Source organism: Mytilus californianus, unplaced genomic scaffold (genome assembly GCF_021869535.1).
Source record: "Mytilus californianus isolate M0D057914Y unplaced genomic scaffold, xbMytCali1.0.p SCAF_8, whole genome shotgun sequence".
In the NCBI taxonomy this organism is placed as follows: Eukaryota; Metazoa; Mollusca; class Bivalvia; order Mytilida; family Mytilidae; genus Mytilus; species Mytilus californianus.
In genome coordinates, this window is record NW_026262734.1 from 16,708,047 (window position 1) to 16,730,412 (window position 22,366).

At 34.2% G+C, this 22,366-nt stretch overlaps 1 protein-coding gene across 1 annotated transcript in view; it reads right to left on the minus strand.

The window, feature by feature from the left end:
* Window positions 1–22,366, minus strand: part of LOC127710467 (protein MTO1 homolog, mitochondrial-like) — a 112,856-nt gene that overhangs the window by 84,325 nt on the left and 6,165 nt on the right. The window contains exons 2-8 of the mRNA XM_052216342.1: window positions 19,141–19,379; window positions 18,183–18,278; window positions 17,531–17,586; window positions 16,848–17,019; window positions 16,320–16,496; window positions 14,250–14,362; window positions 4,396–4,508 (exon numbers count right to left, since the gene is read on the minus strand). Coding sequence (XP_052072302.1) covers window positions 4,396–4,508; window positions 14,250–14,362; window positions 16,320–16,496; window positions 16,848–17,019; window positions 17,531–17,586; window positions 18,183–18,278; window positions 19,141–19,345 — 932 coding nt within the window. The 5' untranslated portion in view covers window positions 19,346–19,379. The remainder of the gene's footprint in view (window positions 1–4,395; window positions 4,509–14,249; window positions 14,363–16,319; window positions 16,497–16,847; window positions 17,020–17,530; window positions 17,587–18,182; window positions 18,279–19,140; window positions 19,380–22,366) is intronic.

Consider the following 22,366-nt stretch of genomic DNA (forward strand, 5'->3'; position numbering starts at 1 on the left):
ATACCCACCGGGTATTCAAATAACCTGGGATTCCAGAAAATGACCTGTTTTCACCTGTATTTCTGACTGGTATTGTTTCCGGTATTTAGAAGTCAAATATATTGGTTACCTAAACTACACAAAAAATCAGTAAAATATTGTTTCATCTCGGCCTCTAGTAAGTGTTCTACAACTAATCTTTCAGTGCTTTTAACTAGTTCCTTAATTACTATCAAAGAACTTATCATTAACTTTTGTAATAAAATATATGAAAATAGTGGAATTAACTATTTTTGGAGTGTAAAAAATTCTTTGGATGTTTTAGATAAATTGCGTGCATTTGATGGTCCTGTTGATTCTGTTGACAGTTTTGACTTTTCAACTCTTTACACTACACTTCCACACAATCTTATCAAACAAAAGTTTTCCTATTTAATGACATGGTCGTTTGGTAAATCTGAATGTAAATATATTTGCTGCAACTCATTTAAAGCCTTCTTCTCTAATGAGAAAAGTGAATATGATAGATTTACTTACTGGAGGTGTGATGAGATGATTGAAGCTGTTTATTTTCTCCTTGATAATATTTATGTATGTTTCGGCAACAAAGTTTATCGACAGGTTGTAGGTATTCCTATGGGCACTAATTGCGCCCCTTCAATAGCAGATTTGTTTTTGTACTGTTATGAATCACAGTTAATGACCAAACTCAGTAAAGACCCAACCAAATTACATTTAATTGATAAATTCAACAACACTAACCGTTATCTTGATGATATTCTTTCATTAAATAATCAAGAATTTTCTAAATATACTGCCGAAATTTACCCAAAGGAACTTACGGTGTTTATATATCACTACTCATTCGCTATGCCGTGTCTGTTGTAACGAACATAATCTACATGTCTATGTATTACTGGTAAATTATTAAGTCAGGGATTTCGTTACCACAAATTACTTAAAACCTTTACTAAATTCTTCCATAGATATAAAGATTTGGTTTTGAAGTTTGGTTGTACTTGTAGAAAACTTATTTCAAACGGGATAGCACATCCTCATTCTTACAGAGATGTTGTTTACCATGCCCGGAAATTTAGAAACGATCCTGGTAAACTTATCGATCCTTTAAATAAACTTATTCTAAAAGGTTACCAATTCAACACTGTAATTAGATCTTTGAATATTGTTTTTATTGGTACTAATATTGATTTTGTGATCAGTAAATTAAAAGCTAACTAAATATTATTGTTATATACATATGCACATTCATGAATCTACAATCTGTTGGTACCTGTATCTTGCATTTGGCATTGCACAAGGTCATGTTTTTCTCTGTTTATGACGTCTTTACACTAAATCCATTGGATGTTGGATGTGTAATAATTGATAATTAAGTCTTAGATGCATGATTTTTTTATTAGTTATTATTGGCTTTGAACTAGGTGTCAGTAACTGCGAGTACTCTCAGATCTGTACTTAGTGTCTTTTTGTTGTTGGGATGTACAAGTACCTGGCCACGTCCACTCTGTGTTTTTGTTAGATGTATTTCTATTTGTATCCATCTGATGAGTTAAGCCTTTTTCAACTGATTTTTTTAATTCGTTCTTATGTTGTACCGTTACACCACTGTCCCAGCTTAGGGGACGGTTGGCGCCTTCAAACTAGTTTAACCCCGCCACATTCTGTATGTATGTGCCTGTCCCAAGTCAGGAGCCTGTAATTCAGTGGTTGTCGTTTGTTGATGTGTTACATATTTGTTTTTCATTCATTTTTTTGTACATAAATTAGGCCATTAGTTTTCTCATTTGGTTTGTTTTACATTTGTCTTTTCGGGGCCTTTTATAGCTGACTATGCGGTATGGGCTTTGCTCATTGATGAAGGCCATACAGTGACCTATAGTTGTTAATTTCTGTGTCATTTGGTCTCTTGTGAAGAGTTGTCTCATTGGCAATCATACCACATCCTCTTTTTTCTATATTTCGGTTTTCTCAGCTTTTTTCCTTTGAAAAGGCAAACAATTGAAATTAGAATTTGCTTATTTACTGTGCCAATGACAGCTATCAAAACATTACATTTGATTGAAGAGTAACAATTCGAGAATTGTTTGTTAATTGTACCCCAGAAAGTTGAAGCCAGTCAAGCTTGACATACAATTCTATGTCCTGATAAAAAGATTTGTCGTTTGCAAATATCCTTAGTCCTGTAAAAATCATTTTAAAACAATTTGAACCTTTTAATACATTTCTGTTGGAAAGAATAATTTTGTTATCACTTAAATGTAAAAGCTTTAAATCAAATCCATATGCTCTAGATATTACACTGAAAGGAAACACACTAACTTCTTTCTATTTATCTTCCTCCTGTGTATAGGAACACATTAGATATAACTGATTTCTAATTACATGTATAGCCGGGGTTTATGACATTCATTAATAAAAAGAAGTAAACTAGTGTGAATAAAACAATAAAAAGGCATTGCTTTAGAAAGATATTTAATTAATGATAAATATTTATATACTTAACAAATACAAAAGTGATCATTTTTAGGAAACTCAGTGGGACATGTATATGTTATAGTATATAAAAAAAAACTCTCAACACTAAAATTGGACCGAAAAAGTTTGTACGCATTATGACCTGACATTTTTTTTTGTCAATGCAGGTCATGACCTGCATTTTCAGTTTCAGAGGTTGACAGGTATGCTAAATTTTTCCCATTATTCTATTTTAAACCAGTTTACAGAAAGGACAAGGTTCACTTCAGGCCAAATATGGATTTCAACTTTATCATAAAATATCAAAATTGCCATAATTTGGTTCTAATACGGATCTATTTCAAAAGCCTTACAACTAGATTAAACATATCTCTTCATTTGAGTTCATTTTAGGCTTCCAAGTCAGCACATTTTGGATGTATTGTCAAAAAAATATGATTTTGTGCATTTTTCCAAACTAAAAGCTTGAGGAACCTAGGATTCAAAATATTCTGTAGCCAAAAGTTGCCATTGATGATATTTAATCCCTAGACTCAAAAACTTTCTGGATAAGGGGTGGCGGCCACAGTAAATTATGTTAAAACTGAGAAGAATTATTGAAAACTTGACCAAAACTGACGTTACAACACAAATAATGCATACTTTAGAGGTCATTTCTTCATCATTTTAAATGTGACTAGAACACACCCTCGACATTGCGGGTCTGTGACTGAATTAAAGTATTTAATCATGTATGAGCCTTATTTTTAGCCTGGACTTTTAGTATTGCTATTGTCATCTGATAAAGTCATGCTGATTATAAGATGCAGAGTTTTCTCTGCTTTCAAAATCTTTCTGCTTGAACCCATTGACCTGGAACTTATTAATTATTGATAATATTAATTATTTGGAAAACAAAGGGGTCTGGAATTGTGTAATTTTCAATCAACACCATTGTCCTATATTAGTTATATATAAAGTTGAATTCTTTGATTTCCTGTTTTTACGTCATGTCGGCTAACAAATTGGAAATGTACCTACACCTTATTTTAAGTCTAGATTTTTAGTATTCATATTGTCATCTTATAAAGTTATGCTGAATAAAATACTACAATAGGAAACAATGTGACAATGATTGACTTTAGTAGTGTCAACCCTGTATAATGACCCGCTTATATAGCAAATCCCAAATACACTGTTTGGTGGTGCACCTGACAGATACGGTGTACAGATAAGTTAATATAGAATTCGCGGGCAGTACGTTGACTGAGCATGCCCAAAAGCGTATAAGACACAGATCGATAACGGTCTCCTAATTTAGATATTTTCTCGAAAATTGGCATTTTCTGTGGAAAAAAGATTGTTTCAAAGACAAATTTAGGAAGTACAAAACACTACATTCATACGTCATATCACAAATATTTCTGACTTTGTATGGTTTCAGAGGAGTTGTGGCTCAATGAAATTGGTCTCTTCCTTTAGTAGTATAGATGTGCCAAAAAGAATTTATTTTGTAGTTATAATTACATCACAATTTGTTGTATTTAGGCCAAATTAAAAAAAATATCAAAATCTTCGAGCCAAATTTAAGCCTTCGTGAACTTACTCCTTTGGCAAGAAATCCTTTATGCTAGAAATAGACTTGAAGCTCAAGGACAGAATAAAGGGGGTATTAATGAAATGATAACCTGAAAACCCTTTTTAACAATTTGAAAGGACCTTACATGTGGTTATCCCATTTTCAAAGTGCCTTCAAAGGTTCTAGCTATGCTTTAATTCATCAGACTTTATTCCAATCATATGCTGATTCAATCTTGTTAATCTGGTTTCATAACTGGCCTGACGTTAAGTTGAAGTTCAGAAAAATACAGCTACAGACAATGTTAAAAGTTAATAAAACACAAACACACACACACATCTACAGCTAACACATAATGTTACCTTGGACCATTTACTTCCTCGTGTACATGTCTGTTTAGATGTAAAGTCTCCATACATATTTTATCTACTTTTTCATTGGTTCTTGTCATGTGACATATCACCTGATCGCTAGCCTATTTATAGCAGAAAATGATCGCAATTATTATTCAATATAATATTTCTTTCCTATCTATTATAAAAATCAAGTTACCAAATGTCAAAGTGACAGCAATTATAAGAGGCTCCAAAGAGCCTGAATTACTCACATGGTAAAAATTTGCAATTTCAATATTTTATAAATTATTTTTACTTTTTTTGCATGTTTTTGTAGTCAGTTTTGTTTGCTTATTTGTAAATCCTGTTGCGTGGCATTTTCATATTGCTTTACTGATGATCATATTGACTGTTCACAGTTAATACCTTTCTATAAAGTTTTGGAGACATAAGCCAAAAACTGCATTTTAACCCTAAGTGCTATAATTAGCAACAGCTGCCTTGATTGATGACGGATCAAATTCCCGGAAGTAATTTATCAACAAAGTTCCCTAAGGAACATGCAGGTAAAGGACAAAGTTCACTCTAGGCCAAATATGAAATTCAACTTTATCATAAAATATCAAAATGGCCATGATTTGGTTCTTAAATGGATCTATTTCAAAAGCCTTACTACTAGGTTAAACAGACTTTTATCAATACTTGATCATTAATAAAAGAGAATGGTTCTGGAGGATCATCACCACACTTTATACTGACCTTTGTCCAGACTTGATCATTAATAAAGGAGAATGGTTCTGGAGGATCATCTCCAAACTTTATACTGACCTTTATCCATACTTGATCATTAATAAAGGAGAATGGTTGGGGAGGATCATCGCCATACTTTATACTAAACCTTTATCCATACTTGATCATTAATAAAGGAGAATGGTTGGGGAGGATCATCACCATACTTTATACTGACCTTTATCCATACTTGATCAGTAATAAAGGAGAATGGTTGGGGAGGATCATCACCATACTTTATACTAAACCTTTATCCATACTTGATCATTAATAAAGGAGAATGGTTGGGGAGGATCATCTCCATACTTTATACTGACCTTTATCCATACTTGATCATTAATAAAGGAGAATGGTTGGGGAGGATCAACACCATACTTTATACTGACCTTTGTCCAGACTTGATTATTTATAAAGGAGAATGGTTGGGGAGGATCATCGCCATACTTTATACTGACCTTTGTCCAGACTTGATCATTAATAAAGGAGAATGGTTGGGGAGGATCATCTCCATACTTTATACTGACCTTTATCCATACTTGATCATTTATAAAGGAGAATGGTTGGGGAGGATCATCACCATACTTTATACTGACCTTTAACCACACTTGATCATTAATAAAGGAGAATGGTTGGGGAGGATCATCACCATACTTTATACTGACCTTTGACCAGACTTGATCATTAATAAAGAATGGTTCTGGAGGATCATCACCATACTTTATACTGACCTTTATCCATACTTGATCATTTATAAAGGAGAATGGTTGGGGAGGATCATCACCATACTTTATACTGACCTTTATCCATACTTGATCATTTATAAAGGAGAATGGTTGGGGAGGATCATCACCATACTTTATACTGACCTTTATCCAGACTTGATCATTAATAAAGGAGAATGGTTGGGGAGGATCATCACCATACTTTATACTGACCTTTATCCAAACTTGATCATTTATAAAGGAGAATGGTTGGGGAGGATCATCACCATACTTTATACTGACCTTTATCCAAACTTGATCATTTATAAAGGAGAATGGTTGGGGAGGATCATCACCATACTTTATACTGACCTTTGACCAGACTTGATCATTAATAAAGAATGGTTCTGGAGGATCATCACCATACTTTATACTGACCTTTATCCAGACTTGATCATTTATAAAGGAGAATGGTTGGGGAGGATCATCACCATACTTTATACTGACCTTTATCCATACTTGATCATTTATAAAGGAGAATGGTTGGGGAGGATCATCACCATACTTTATACTGACCTTTATCCAGACTTGATCATTAATAAAGGAGAATGGTTGGGGAGGATCATCTCCATACTTTATACTGACCTTTATCCATACTTGATCATTTATAAAGGAGAATGGTTGGGGAGGATCATCACCATACTTTATACTGACCTTTAACCACACTTGATCATTAATAAAGGAGAATGGTTGGGGAGGATCATCACCATACTTTATACTGACCTTTGACCAGACTTGATCATTAATAAAGAATGGTTCTGGAGGATCATCACCATACTTTATACTGACCTTTATCCAGACTTGATCATTTATAAAGGAGAATGGTTGGGGAGGATCATCACCATACTTTATACTGACCTTTATCCATACTTGATCATTTATAAAGGAGAATGGTTGGGGAGGATCATCACCATACTTTATACTGACCTTTATCCAGACTTGATCATTAATAAAGGAGAATGGTTGGGGAGGATCATCGCCATACTTTATACTGACCTTTATCCATACTTGATCAGTAATAAAGGAGAAGGGTTGGGGAGGATCATCACCATACTGACCTTTATCCAGACTTGATCATTTATAAAGGAGAATGGTTGGGGAGGATCATCTCCATACTTTATACTGACCTTTATCCATACTTGATCATTTATAAAGGAGAATGGTTGGGGAGGATCATCACCATACTTTATACTGACCTTTAACCATACTTGATCATTAATAAAGGAGAATGGTTCTGGAGGTTCATCACCATACTTTATACTGACCTTTATCCATACTTGATCAGTAATAAAGGAGAATGGTTGGGGAGGATCATCACCATACTTTATACTGACCTTTGTCCAGACTTGATCATTAATAAAGAATGGTTCTGGAGGATCATCACCATACTTTATACTGACCTTTATCCATACTTGATCATTAATAAAGGAGAATGGTTGGGGAGGATCATCACCATACTTTATACTGACCTTTATCCATACTTGATCATTAATAAAGGAGAATGGTTGGGGAGGATCATCACCATACTTTATACTGACCTTTATCCATACTTGATCATTAATAAAGGAGAATGGTTGGGGAGGATCATCGCCATACTTTATACTGACCTTTATCCAGACTTGATCATTTATAAAGGAGAATGGTTGGGGAGGATCATCACCATACTTTATACTGACCTTTAACCACACTTGATCATTAATAAAGGAGAATGGTTGGGGAGGATCATCACCATACTTTATACTGACCTTTGACCAGACTTGATCATTAATAAAGAATGGTTCTGGAGGATCATCACCATACTTTATACTGACCTTTATCCAGACTTGATCATTTATAAAGGAGAATGGTTGGGGAGGATCATCACCATACTTTATACTGACCTTTATCCATACTTGATCATTTATAAAGGAGAATGGTTGGGGAGGATCATCACCATACTTTATACTGACCTTTATCCAGACTTGATCATTAATAAAGGAGAATGGTTGGGGAGGATCATCGCCATACTTTATACTGACCTTTATCCATACTTGATCAGTAATAAAGGAGAAGGGTTGGGGAGGATCATCACCATACTGACCTTTATCCAGACTTGATCATTTATAAAGGAGAATGGTTGGGGAGGATCATCTCCATACTTTATACTGACCTTTATCCATACTTGATCATTTATAAAGGAGAATGGTTGGGGAGGATCATCACCATACTTTATACTGACCTTTAACCATACTTGATCATTAATAAAGGAGAATGGTTCTGGAGGATCATCACCATACTTTATACTGACCTTTATCCATACTTGATCAGTAATAAAGGAGAATGGTTGGGGAGGATCATCACCATACTTTATACTGACCTTTGTCCAGACTTGATCATTAATAAAGAATGGTTCTGGAGGATCATCACCATACTTTATACTGACCTTTATCCATACTTGATCATTAATAAAGGAGAATGGTTGGGGAGGATCATCACCATACTTTATACTGACCTTTATCCATACTTGATCATTAATAAAGGAGAATGGTTGGGGAGGATCATCACCATACTTTATACTGACCTTTATCCATACTTGATCATTAATAAAGGAGAATGGTTGGGGAGGATCATCGCCATACTTTATACTGACCTTTATCCAGACTTGATCATTAATAAAGGAGAATGGTTGGGGAGGATCATCGCCATACTTTATACTGACCTTTATCCAAAATTGATCATTAATAAAGGAGAATGGTTGGGGAGGATCATCACCATACTTTATACTGACCTTTATCCAAACTTGATCATTAATAAAGGAGAATGGTTGGGGAGGATCATCACCATACTTTATACTGACCTTTATCCAAACTTGATTATTAATAAAGGAGAATGGTTCTGGAGGATCATCACCATACTTTATACTGACCTTTATCCAGACTTGATCATTAATAAAGGAGAATGGTTGGGGAGGATCATCGCCATACTTTATACTGACCTTTCTCCATACTTGATCATAAATAAAGGAGAATGGTTGGGGAGGATCATCACCATACTGACCTTTGTCCAGACTTGATCATTAATAAAGGAGAATGGTTCTGGAGGATCATCACCATACTTTATACTGACCTTTCTCCATACTTGATCATTAATAAAGGAGAATGGTTGAGGAGTATCATCTCCAAACTTTATACTGACCTTGAACCATACACTTGATCATTAATAGAGGAGAATGGTTGGGGAGGATCATCGCCATATTTTATACTGACCTTTATCCAGACTTGATCATTAATAAAGGAGAATGGTTGGGGAGGATCATCGCCATACTTTATACTGACCTTTATCCAGACTTGATCATTAATAAAGGAGAATGGTTGGGGAGGATCATCGCCATACTTTATACTGACCTTTATCCAAACTTGATCATTAATAAAGGAGAATGGTTGGGGAGGATCATCACCATACTTTATACTGACCTTTATCCAAACTTGATCATTAATAAAGGAGAATGGTTGGGGAGGATCATCACCATACTTTATACTGACCTTTATCCAGACTTGATCATTAATAAAGGAGAATGGTTGGGGAGGATCAACACCATACTTTATACTGACCTTTATCCAGACTTGATCATTAATAGAGGAGAATGGTTGGGGAGGATCATCACCATACTTTATACTGACCTTTATCCAGACTTGATCATTAATAGAGGAGAATAGTTGGGGAGGATCATCACCATACTTTATACTGACCTTTATCCAGACTTGATCATTAATAAAGGAGAATGGTTTGGGAGGATCATCACCATACTTTATACTGACCTTTATCCAGACTTGATCATTAATAAAGGAGAATGGTTGGGGAGGATCATTGCCATACTTTATACTGACCTTTATCCAGACTTGATCATTAATAGAGGAGAATGGTTGGGGAGGATCATCGCCATACTTTATACTGACCTTTATCCAGACTTGATCATTAATAAAGGAGAATGGTTGAAGAGGATCATCGCCATACTTTATACTGACCTTTATCCAGACTTGATCATTAATAAAGGAGAATGGTTGGGGAGGATCATCACCATACTTTATACTGACCTTTATCCAGACTTGATCATTAATAAAGGAGAATGGTTGGGGAGGATCATCGCCATACTTTATACTGACCTTTATCCAGACTTGATCATTAATAAAGGAGAATGGTTGGGGAGGATCATCGCCATACTTTATACTGACCTTTATCCAAACTTGATCATTAATAAAGGAGAATGGTTGGGGAGGATCATCACCATACTTTATACTGACCTTTATCCAAACTTGATCATTAATAAAGGAGAATGGTTGGGGAGGATCATCACCATACTGACCTTTGTCCAGACTTGATCATTAATAAAGGAGAATGGTTCTGGAGGATCATCACCATACTTTATACTGACCTTTCTCCATACTTGATCATTAATAAAGGAGAATGGTTGAAGAGGATCATCTCCAAACTTTATACTGACCTTGAACCATACACTTGATCATTAATAGAGGAGAATGGTTGGGGAGGATCATCGCCATATTTTATACTGACCTTTATCCAGACTTGATCATTAATAAAGGAGAATGGTTGGGGAGGATCATCGCCATACTTTATACTGACCTTTATCCAGACTTGATCATTAATAAAGGAGAATGGTTGGGGAGGATCATCGCCATACTTTATACTGACCTTTATCCAAACTTGATCATTAATAAAGGAGAATGGTTGGGGAGGATCATCACCATACTTTATACTGACCTTTATCCAAACTTGATCATTAATAAAGGAGAATGGTTGGGGAGGATCATCACCATACTTTATACTGACCTTTATCCAGACTTGATCATTAATAAAGGAGAATGGTTGGGGAGGATCAACACCATACTTTATACTGACCTTTATCCAAACTTGATCATTAATAAAGGAGAATGGTTGGGGAGGATCATCACCATACTTTATACTGACCTTTATCCAGACTTGATCATTAATAAAGGAGAATGGTTGGGGAGGATCATCACCATACTTTATACTGACCTTTATCCAGACTTGATCATTAATACAGGAGAATGGTTGGGGAGGATCATCGCCATACTTTATACTGACCTTTATCCAGACTTGATTATTAATAAAGGAGAATGGTTCTGGAGGATCATCACCATACTTTATACTGACCTTTATCCAAACTTGATCATTAATAAAGGAAAATGGTTGGGGAGGATCATCGCCATACTTTATACTGACCTTTCTCCATACTTGATCATAAATAAAGGAGAATGGTTGGGGAGGATCATCACCATACTGACCTTTGTCCAGACTTGATCATTAATAAAGGAGAATGGTTCTGGAGGATCATCACCATACTTTATACTGACCTTTCTCCATACTTGATCATTAATAAAGGAGAATGGTTGAGGAGTATCATCTCCAAACTTTATACTGACCTTGAACCATACACTTGATTATTAATAGAGGAGAATGGTTGGGGAGGATCATCGCCATATTTTATACTGACCTTTATCCATACTTGATCATTAATAAAGGAGAATGGTTGGGGAGGATCATCACCATACTTTATACTGACCTTTATCAATACTTGATCATTAATAAAGGAGAATGGTTGGGGAGGATCAACACCATACTTTATACTGACCTTTATCCAAACTTGATCATTAATAAAGGAGAATGGTTGGGGAGGATCATCACCATACTTTATACTGACCTTTATCCAGACTTGATTATTAATAAAGGAGAATGGTTGGGGAGGATCATCTCCATACTTTATACTGACCTTTATCCAGACTTGATCATTAATAAAGGAGAATGGTTGGGGAGGATCATAGCCATACTTTATACTGACCTTTATCCAGACTTGATCATTAATAGAGGAGAATGGTTGGGGAGGATCATCACCATACTTTATACTGACCTTTATCCAGACTTGATCATTAATAGAGGAGAATGGTTGGGGAGGATCATCACCATACTTTATACTGACCTTTATCCAGACTTGATCATTAATAAAGGAGAATGGTTTGGGAGGATCATCACCATACTTTATACTGACCTTTATCCAGACTTGATCATTAATAAAGGAGAATGGTTGGGGAGGATCATTGCCATACTTTATACTGACCTTTATCCAGACTTGATCATTAATAGAGGAGAATGGTTGGGGAGGATCATCGCCATACTTTATACTGACCTTTATCCAGACTTGATCATTAATAAAGGAGAATGGTTGAAGAGGATCATCGCCATACTTTATACTGACCTTTATCCAGACTTGATCATTAATAAAGGAGAATGGTTGGGGAGGATCATCACCATACTTTATACTGACCTTTATCCAGACTTGATCATTAATAAAGGAGAATGGTTGGGGAGGATCATCGCCATACTTTATACTGACCTTTATCCAGACTTGATCATTAATAAAGGAGAATGGTTGGGGAGGATCATCGCCATACTTTATACTGACCTTTATCCAAACTTGATCATTAATAAAGGAGAATGGTTGGGGAGGATCATCACCATACTTTATACTGACCTTTATCCAAACTTGATCATTAATAAAGGAGAATGGTTGGGGAGGATCATCACCATACTTTATACTGACCTTTATCCAGACTTGATCATTAATAAAGGAGAATGGTTGGGGAGGATCAACACCATACTTTATACTGACCTTTATCCAAACTTGATCATTAATAAAGGAGAATGGTTGGGGAGGATCATCACCATACTTTATACTGACCTTTATCCAGACTTGATCATTAATAAAGGAGAATGGTTGGGGAGGATCATCGCCATACTTTATACTGACCTTTATCCAGACTTGATCATTAATAAAGGAGAATGGTTGGGGAGGATCATCGCCATACTTTATACTGACCTTTATCCAGACTTGATCATTAATAAAGGAGAATGGTTGGGGAGGATCATCGCCATACTTTATACTGACCTTTATCCAAACTTGATCATTAATAAAGGAGAATGGTTGGGGAGGATCATCACCATACTTTATACTGACCTTTATCCAAACTTGATCATTAATAAAGGAGAATGGTTGGGGAGGATCATCACCATACTTTATACTGACCTTTATCCAGACTTGATCATTAATAAAGGAGAATGGTTCTGGAGGATCATCGCCATACTTTATACTGACCTTTCTCCATACTTGATCATAAATAAAGGAGAATGGTTGGGGAGGATCATCACCATACTGACCTTTGTCCAGACTTGATCATTAATAAAGGAGAATGGTTCTGGAGGATCATCACCATACTTTATACTGACCTTTCTCCATACTTGATCATTAATAAAGGAGAATGGTTGAGGAGGATCATCTCCAAACTTTATACTGACCTTGAACCATACACTTGATCATTAATAGAGGAGAATGGTTGGGGAGGATCATCGCCATATTTTATACTGACCTTTATCCAGACTTGATCATTAATAAAGGAGAATGGTTGGGGAGGATCATCGCCATACTTTATACTGACCTTTATCCAAACTTGATCATTAATAAAGGAGAATGGTTGGGGAGGATCATCACCATACTTTATACTGACCTTTATCCAAACTTGATCATTAATAAAGGAGAATGGTTGGGGAGGATCATCACCATACTTTATACTGACCTTTATCCAGACTTGATCATTAATAAAGGAGAATGGTTGGGGAGGATCAACACCATACTTTATACTGACCTTTATCCAAACTTGATCATTAATAAAGGAGAATGGTTGGGGAGGATCATCACCATACTTTATACTGACCTTTATCCAGACTTGATCATTAATAAAGGAGAATGGTTGGGGAGGATCATCACCATACTTTATACTGACCTTTATCCAGACTTGATCATTAATAAAGGAGAATGGTTGGGGAGGATCATCGCCATACTTTATACTGACCTTTATCCAGACTTGATTATTAATAAAGGAGAATGGTTCTGGAGGATCATCACCATACTTTATACTGACCTTTATCCAGACTTGATCATTAATAAAGGAGAATGGTTCTGGAGGATCATCGCCATACTTTATACTGAACTTTCTCCATACTTGATCATAAATAAAGGAGAATGGTTGGGGAGGATCATCACCATACTGACCTTTGTCCAGACTTGATCATTAATAAAGGAGAATGGTTCTGGAGGATCATCACCATACTTTATACTGACCTTTCTCCATACTTGATCATTAATAAAGGAGAATGGTTGAGGAGGATCATCTCCAAACTTTATACTGACCTTAAACCATACACTTGATCATTAATAGAGGAGAATGGTTGGGGAGGATCATCGCCATATTTTATACTGACCTTTATCCATACTTGATCATTAATAAAGGAGAATGGTTCTGGAGGATCATCGCCATACTTTATTTCTGTTTTGGAGAAATCAATTGTCTTACCATCTAGTCTTGGTGGTGTACCTAAAAGTAAAACTTATGTTAAGTCACAAAGGAGACAGTAAATTTGTAAATAGCGTAGAAATTCTCACAAATCTAGTCCTTCTTTTTTTAGTCTTCCAGTTAAGTGGCCGCAATCAACTGTCTGACTATTCTGCCACTGTGTTGTGCATGAAGTCCAAAGAAAATTGAAATATATACAGTATTGTGAAAGTTAAAATCCTATAAACAGGTGCTCTTTGAAAACAGTGTTTTTGTCTATTTTGTAAGCCGAGCCTTGAAGCATTCAAGACACGGGGCCGTGATAGTGGAAAATGGTAAGGCATTCCATTCCCATTTTCCTTATGTCTGTTCTACATAGGGGAACCTGGTAACATATTGTTCTAATAATGTTCCTAGGAGTAAATCTGCTAAAGCTTATAATTTGCTTGCTTGATAAATTGTTGGCGTTTAACACCACTTTGAGTAATCTTAACTTATTTCATAGGGCCTAGTTTTTATTTGAGAAAGGACCAGGAGTAATCAGAGGGAAACCAGCACCTTCGACAGGAACACTGGCAATTCTAGTCAATATAGATACAAGTTGAATGCACCATGCCACAAGTGGGGGCCAAACTCAAAACCTCAAGTATTTCTAATGTTTTGAATACATGAACATTATTTCCTAAGACTTTACATACTGTGGACTGATTGCATATATCCATGTCATTAAGAATCTGGTGGATAGTTGTATCACCAACATTCATACCACATTTCCTTATTTTTATACAATTAGTATTTTCTTAGATCAGGAAATCAGGATTTTCATGGATATTTGATTTCATGGTTTTGACAAATGCAACAAGCCTTTAAGGATTTGTATGCTTTTAAACACCAATGCTATCCACTAAATGTATTACCCCTTTAATAATCATGAATCTACAATCATTAAAAATATGCTCAATACATACCTGTCAACCTCTGAAACCTTCAAAGAGGGAGATCTTCCCCTCAGCTATGACAGCTGAGGAGAAGATTTTGAGTGAACGACATTTTCAAGCTAAATATATACCTTGTACACTTAAAATTGAGAATGGAAATGGGGAATGTGTCAAAGAGACAAAAACAAACTTATTCATCTACAAAACACCAATAAGAATTCATGATTGCGGAGACATATAATATAATGTATTGTATGTTTCTGATGAATGTAATCAATACAAGGTTGTTTTTTTTTCCTTTTTCAAAGCCTCTGAGTCTCATAACATTCCATATTTTGATTTTGTTGTGAGTTTCACACTAAGCATGCTTTTGAACCTTGTACAGACCACCAGATGCAACCGAAAAGTTGATTGAACATAAAATGCACAATAAAGATACATTGTGTCGAATGAACTTGGAAAATTTTCATAAAAACTGCTCAACATTTGCAGTTATATTTCTTCTTTTTTAAACTGCTGCTTGGTCAAGACAAAGACCTCTATCTTGTTGGAGTTGACATAGCAGAAATGATCATCGATTACTAATAAATCGAACATAAAAACTACTGAGCAAAGTTTTCAAGTGATCGCTGATTGTTTATTTCTTTTTATTGACAGTAATGAAAAATCTTGAAAAATACCTACGATGGTCATACCAGCTTAAAATATCCGAAAGCAAGAGATTTAATACTCCCGTGCGGGAGCGGACTGGCAAACGGGAGATTTTCAGAATTTAGTCGTTTGTGCGGCAGTCTCCCGCTCAAAATTGGAGGGTTGGCAGGTATGCTAAATATAACCTGTTCAAAGACTATTAAGTTGTTTGAACTTATTTACAAACAATGCATTATACTTGAAAAAATAAACTCCTTTTTTTTTAAATTAGTAACAGAACGGCTGATTTCTTAGTTCCTCTGTTTTTTGGCTAGTTTCAGATTAAAGCAAGTTTAACCCACACTATTTGGTGACTGTTTTAACATTAAGTTACCCACAGCAGTTTTGTGCTTAAAGAAGTTTTACAGTACCTGTTTTAAGTCTACCCATTGTAAATCCTGCATTTTCAATACTTTTAGCCAGACCAATGGCAGGCTGATCTCCTAGTCGGCCAGCTGGGATGACATCTAAACCAATATTTATACTGCCTCTCAAAAATGTGCCAGCTGTTAGAATTACAGTTTTGCCATATATTTCTTTACCATCACCTACAATAAAGGGGTCTTTAAAAACATCACCTGTATTTTATGGTCCATAACAATCTGGTCAAGGTACTTTTTCATCTCAAAACCAACAGTGTCATGAACAAACAAACTAACTTCTATGTCATTTGAATCGCAATAAAAATCTTAAGTAAGATTTTAAAAGTATCACTTTATAATTTCACTGATTTAGCAAAAAAAAATTTAATTTACTTTCCATTAATAACTTTAAAGATTTGTAGTTTCACAGATGAGTGCAAAATATTACCCTATATCAGAAAAGAATTTGTTTTAAAAAAATGCAGACAAATAATTGCCATGTATTCATAACTATACTATTGTCAGTATCATTTATACCAAGCTTTACACCACAACATTCCTGCTTCATTAGATCATGACTAGGATGTGTTGTTGTTTTCAAAATGAGATCTTCAACTGGTGATACTTCTATAGCAAGGTTTGCTGTACTCTTCACCTCTTCTTGTATATGTTTCTTGTATAGCATTCTATCTATCTGTGCTCTAGGTCCCTTAAAATATATGGTAGACAGTATTAAAGTGTTTCTTGTATAGCATTCTATCTATCTGTGCTCTATGGCCCTTAAAATATATATAGGACAGTTTAACAATTCCATTTGAAGAAATGGAAATTATAACACATAAGGTTATTTTTTTATTCATCAAAATAAAGTTGAAGGCTTAACAATTAACATCCACAATTTGACACTTGTTGACCGTATAGACATTGGCAAAACATTCCCTTTGGTATGTAAAATCATGTTTTCTTTTAATACCAACATTTAATTTCAAACACTTAACTTTCCTAAATGAGGGACAAACTCAAAACATATATATATAAAAAAAGGTGTTAACAGTGATTGCAAAATCAATGTATATTTTTAAAACAGAAATAGTTGACAACAATTTCAATATGTATTTTCATAAATCTGAAATAAAATATCTTGAAAGCAGTAAAAATGATTTTTCTCTTTGTGTATTACTAAGACCTGACCGTACGCCTGTCATGACAGTTTATCTTACCCATACAGCAGGTCCCTTCTTTTTGTTCAGTATTCTATATTGTATTCCTGATTTATCTGAAAAAGTGCAAGATATTGTTTATTGTATATACATGACTAGTATGACTTCTATCATGGTGAGAATCTGATATATAAAAGGGAATGTCCAGGCTTCAGGAGGGTCTTTGTACCGGTAATGGAAATAACAGTGCTTGTTTTCAGTTCATATATATATATATATATATATTAAACAAAATAGATAATAAATTTGCTTTGCATTCTTTTTAAAATATTAAAATAATCTGTCAGAGTTATCTCCCCTTATATAGCAACTCTCATTGTTAGACAACATAACATAAATTTCTTCATTTGTATGTCAATGTAAATACTTAAATAAAATGAAACTTTAAAATAAAAGTCAAAATTTTATAAAAGGATGGAAGCTACAATAATATAATAATAATGAAAATTTAGTGTTTAATTTGTTTAGTAAGCCTTATTACACCCAATCCTTTGCTATTTTCTGCGTCCTATTTCTACCACTATTTAAATCAAGACTTCAAATGCTGAAATGTCTGACTTCCTTTTTTTGGTTCTGTTCAATCTATTTTTGAAAAACTTTATAAATTGGTATTTTTAAACTCCAAGAAGAACTCTGATATACATGTACATACCACAGATCCTGGCACAAACTCCATCCAAGGCATCTATTTCCTTCATCAGATGACCTTTACCTATTCCTCCAAATGATGGGTTACAAGACATTTCACCTAAATAATATAATATTCATAAAATACAATTAGAGGCATTGAAATTGTTCAAATTATTTTATCTGTCAGTTCTTTTTGAAACCAGATTTTTCATGCTTTTGATAAAAGTTTTTTGTTTTATGTTTATTCTGACATTGCATAGTTTTGACTTTCAAAAAAGTGATATTTTCAAATTTTATGAAAGTTAGTAATTTATTTGTTACAAGAAAGTTATTTGAATTAATTGCGTAACTGCCTTTTTTATTTTGTTCAATCTCAAATTTTGTCTTCTCATAAAAATCTACTATTGCTGAAGAACAAATGTAGCCAAACTAATTTAAAAGGAATACAAGGTTGAAAATTTACAATTTCTTGGTAATTTTTGGTAGGGGACATTATTTCAATAAATAACTTTTAGAAAAGAAAAAGAAATTGGCAGCAGACTCTTTATTTCTTGTCATTTAAAAAAAAAAGAAGGCAAAATTAGTTAATTTTCAGCAATATCTAAATGAATATCTCCTTGAATTGATTATATTTGTGCAAATTATCTCCCTTATGTGAACACATTTGTGTTAGCATAATTTGTGCATGCATGTACCTTTTTGCTAACCTGCTGAAATGGTAAAAGTAATAAGCTATTATTTCTCTTTAAAACAATAACATAAAATACTGTAAACCAACCTATTTTCTTATTTGAGCCCTTTCTAGCCAACTTCATGGGGATTAACTTTCATGATTTTAAAATTTTCTTGATGTATTCTCTATAATTATACAATGGAAAATCAAAGTTTGATTTATTCTTGAAAATGAGTGTGTTTACAGTACACATAATAAGCAATCTATGCAGCAGTCAGCCATTGTATCTAATGAAATAATACTTTACCTATGGTTTCAAACTTATGTGTAACTAGTAAAGTCTGCACTCCCATTCTAGCTGCTGCACATGCTGCTTCTGTTCCTGCATGGCCCCCACCAACAACTATTACATCATAGGGTAGGGCAGTTGTCCCTTGGGTAGAGCTCAGTAATCGTCTTCCTGTACATCTAGCATACTGACACACATGGCCAAGCTTCAGTGCTGTTCCCATCTTTTGATTAGGTTAAACTGTAAACATTATACTTCTGAAATGAAAAAGGACACATATGCTGTAGCAAAGTTACAATTACTATAACTGAAAATACACATTTGTGTATTTTGTGCAAACAGTCAATATACATTCTTATATTATCCAGAATGAAAAAAGATAAATATAGTTCACATATTGCTATACATTGACCAATGAACACTGAAAATGGGGTCAAGGACAGATGAACCATCATTCCATTTGCCATAAATAGGTGACCTTTAAGTTTTGCTTACAGTATATATTACTTAGAAATAGACCAAACCACAAAAACCTTAGCATTGACCAATGAACCATGCAAATTAGGTCAAGGTCAGACAAAATCTGTCAGACAGACATATACTCCTTACAATCATTCAATTTGCTAAACATAGTTGACCTATTGCTTATAGTATATGAGAAACAGACCAAACTGCAAAAACTTAACATCGACCAAAGAACCACCAGATTTAACATCCCTATGTCTCGCATTCTGCACCTTTCATTGGGGGAGAGACAAACAAATTTTATAGGTTACAAACTTTCTGTAAAGTTTCAAGAATCTGGATCATGTTATTTGAAAACTGAAATTGATTTCAAAAATTTTTGCTGGATAATAAATAAATTCTTATGTCTGTAAAATGTGAAAACATTTCTCAAACAAGCAAAAAGATGAAAGTACAAAAAAAGGTCATAAATTTTAAGGTAAAGTAGTAAAAAGCACTGCCATCCTGATCAAAATGTAACCAAACAAAGACCTAGGAGAACAAATCAAATCAAGAGCTTTAGAACATTGCACAACCTACAATGTACCACATATACTCTGGACAGTCTAGTGTGCAATGTCTCTTTCACACATTCCCCACTTCCATTGTCAATTTAGATATTTCTAAAAACATAACTGTGATTAGAGGAATCTATTTAAATTGAATGAAATGACTTGTGTTTGACATGTATCTATGGACATATGTATGTTTAAAATGTATAATATGTTTATCTTTAAGATGCTTGAAATCGCAATAACTAATTAATCTGGCATTTTTGTCTTTCTTACAAAATTGCAATAATAAATGCATGCAACAATTTCTGAATTAACAGTACTGCAGTCTTTACAATAAACTTTTAAATCTACAGGCCCTGAGCTCAATTTTTGGAAAATTTTAGTTGCATTCTGTTGGCCTGGAGAGATTATTTCTACAGGCCTGAAAGCAATTTTACAAGACTGGGCTGCTGGTCCTGTGGTGAAGCTTGAAGACTGGTACTTTAATTATGATAATCAGTCATTCTTTCACTGAAATCATGCACCTGTAGAAGAAGTTGTCGGCGCTAAATTTGACAAAGCCTTCAAATCACCCAATCTCAACAGCAACTTACAGTTTATACATGTAGATATACCTGTAGTTAAAAAAGCTTATACTCAGTATAATGAGTATTTGCATTTCTAATGCTGTCAAAACTAAATTAAATACTCCCTTCACAATATAATTTTAGATAACTGGTGAACAATGATCATGAATTTTGACAAGTTGGTGAAATTGTGGAGAGGCAAAACTATTTTTTTTTTAAGATCTCAACCCTCCCCCTTCTCTACCTCGATCAGTAGAATATCATATTTGACATCCAAGTTACGAATTATTGATTGATTGAGTAGTGTTTAATGCCACTATTGCCCTATTTTGTGACCATCAGTTTTTAATGGTGAAGGAAGCTGGAGTGATGAGAGAGATCCACCAACCTTTGACAATCCTAATCAATTAAGATTGAAGTCTGCCATGTGCAGAATTCGAACTCACAACCTCAGTGTTGACAGGCTATTGATACAGTAGTTTGATTACTTCAGGGTACAAAATTTCCCCAGAACATAAAAACTTAATATGACCTTAAAATCCAAAAAATATTGACCAAAAAACTTGATTTTAAAAGGTGTTTTAAATGCTGCTTTTAATGACAATAAAGACTATAAATTTGAGATATTTGTCATTTCTACTTGATAAAAGTAGAAATTTAACTTCAGGAATTCAATTTGTGTATCTTGTATGTAAGTTTCTTGTATAACAATATGGTGGACATAATTATTTAAAAAGGTAAATCACTATTAATAATAATTATCTATATGTTTTAAATTTTAAACTATAAAATAATTATTTATTTTAAGTAGGAAAATATAAAACTACATAAGTACACTACAAAAGGCAAGGTAAAAATGACATATATATCTTAAAATTATAGATTTAATCTATAAGAGCAATATTACTCCATATTCAGTAAGTTTTAGGATAATATCTATCTGTTCTCTGGTTCAAATTGATTTTCCGCCTCTTCATTTTGCGTTTGCAGTATGGTCAACCATCTGGTGTATTTTCGAACAGATGTGATGTGCAGACAAACCTATATTTACAATGCAGTTAAAAACCAGCATAAACAATTAAAATCTTGCAAACAGTTCTTATAAACACAATATTTCGAAATGTCTTCTGCAACTCACACTTGAAGGTGCTGATTGAGTTACAGGCTACAGTGGTTGATATCAGGCTGTTCCATAATCTGATGGTGTCTGGGACAAATGAGTCCTGGTATGCTGCATTCTTGCAAATGGAACCAGGAATCTATGGTTGTGTCTTCTTAAGGTTGCTGCTGCTGCTGGAATTAAGCAAGATGTTGGTAATGCAACCAGGTGGTTGACTATGAGATACATCATTATGACTTTATTCATAGCTCTGCGTTCTTGTAGGGTTCAACTTGGCCCTGCAGTTGGTGTAAAAGGTTTGTTTAATACACTGGTGATAGCTATATATATATATATATATTGTCTTTTGGAAAATGTTGTTTGTGCTGTATTTAGACCCCTCTAACAAGAAATTTGTTTTTGCATGCACACATATAAAAATTGCGGTTTTTATCCAACGCAATCATAGGTTTGAACGTTGTTTTCAATTTAGACTTGTATATATATATATATATATATATAGTCACCCGTAAAAAATATTGCCACCCTATGTTGTACCA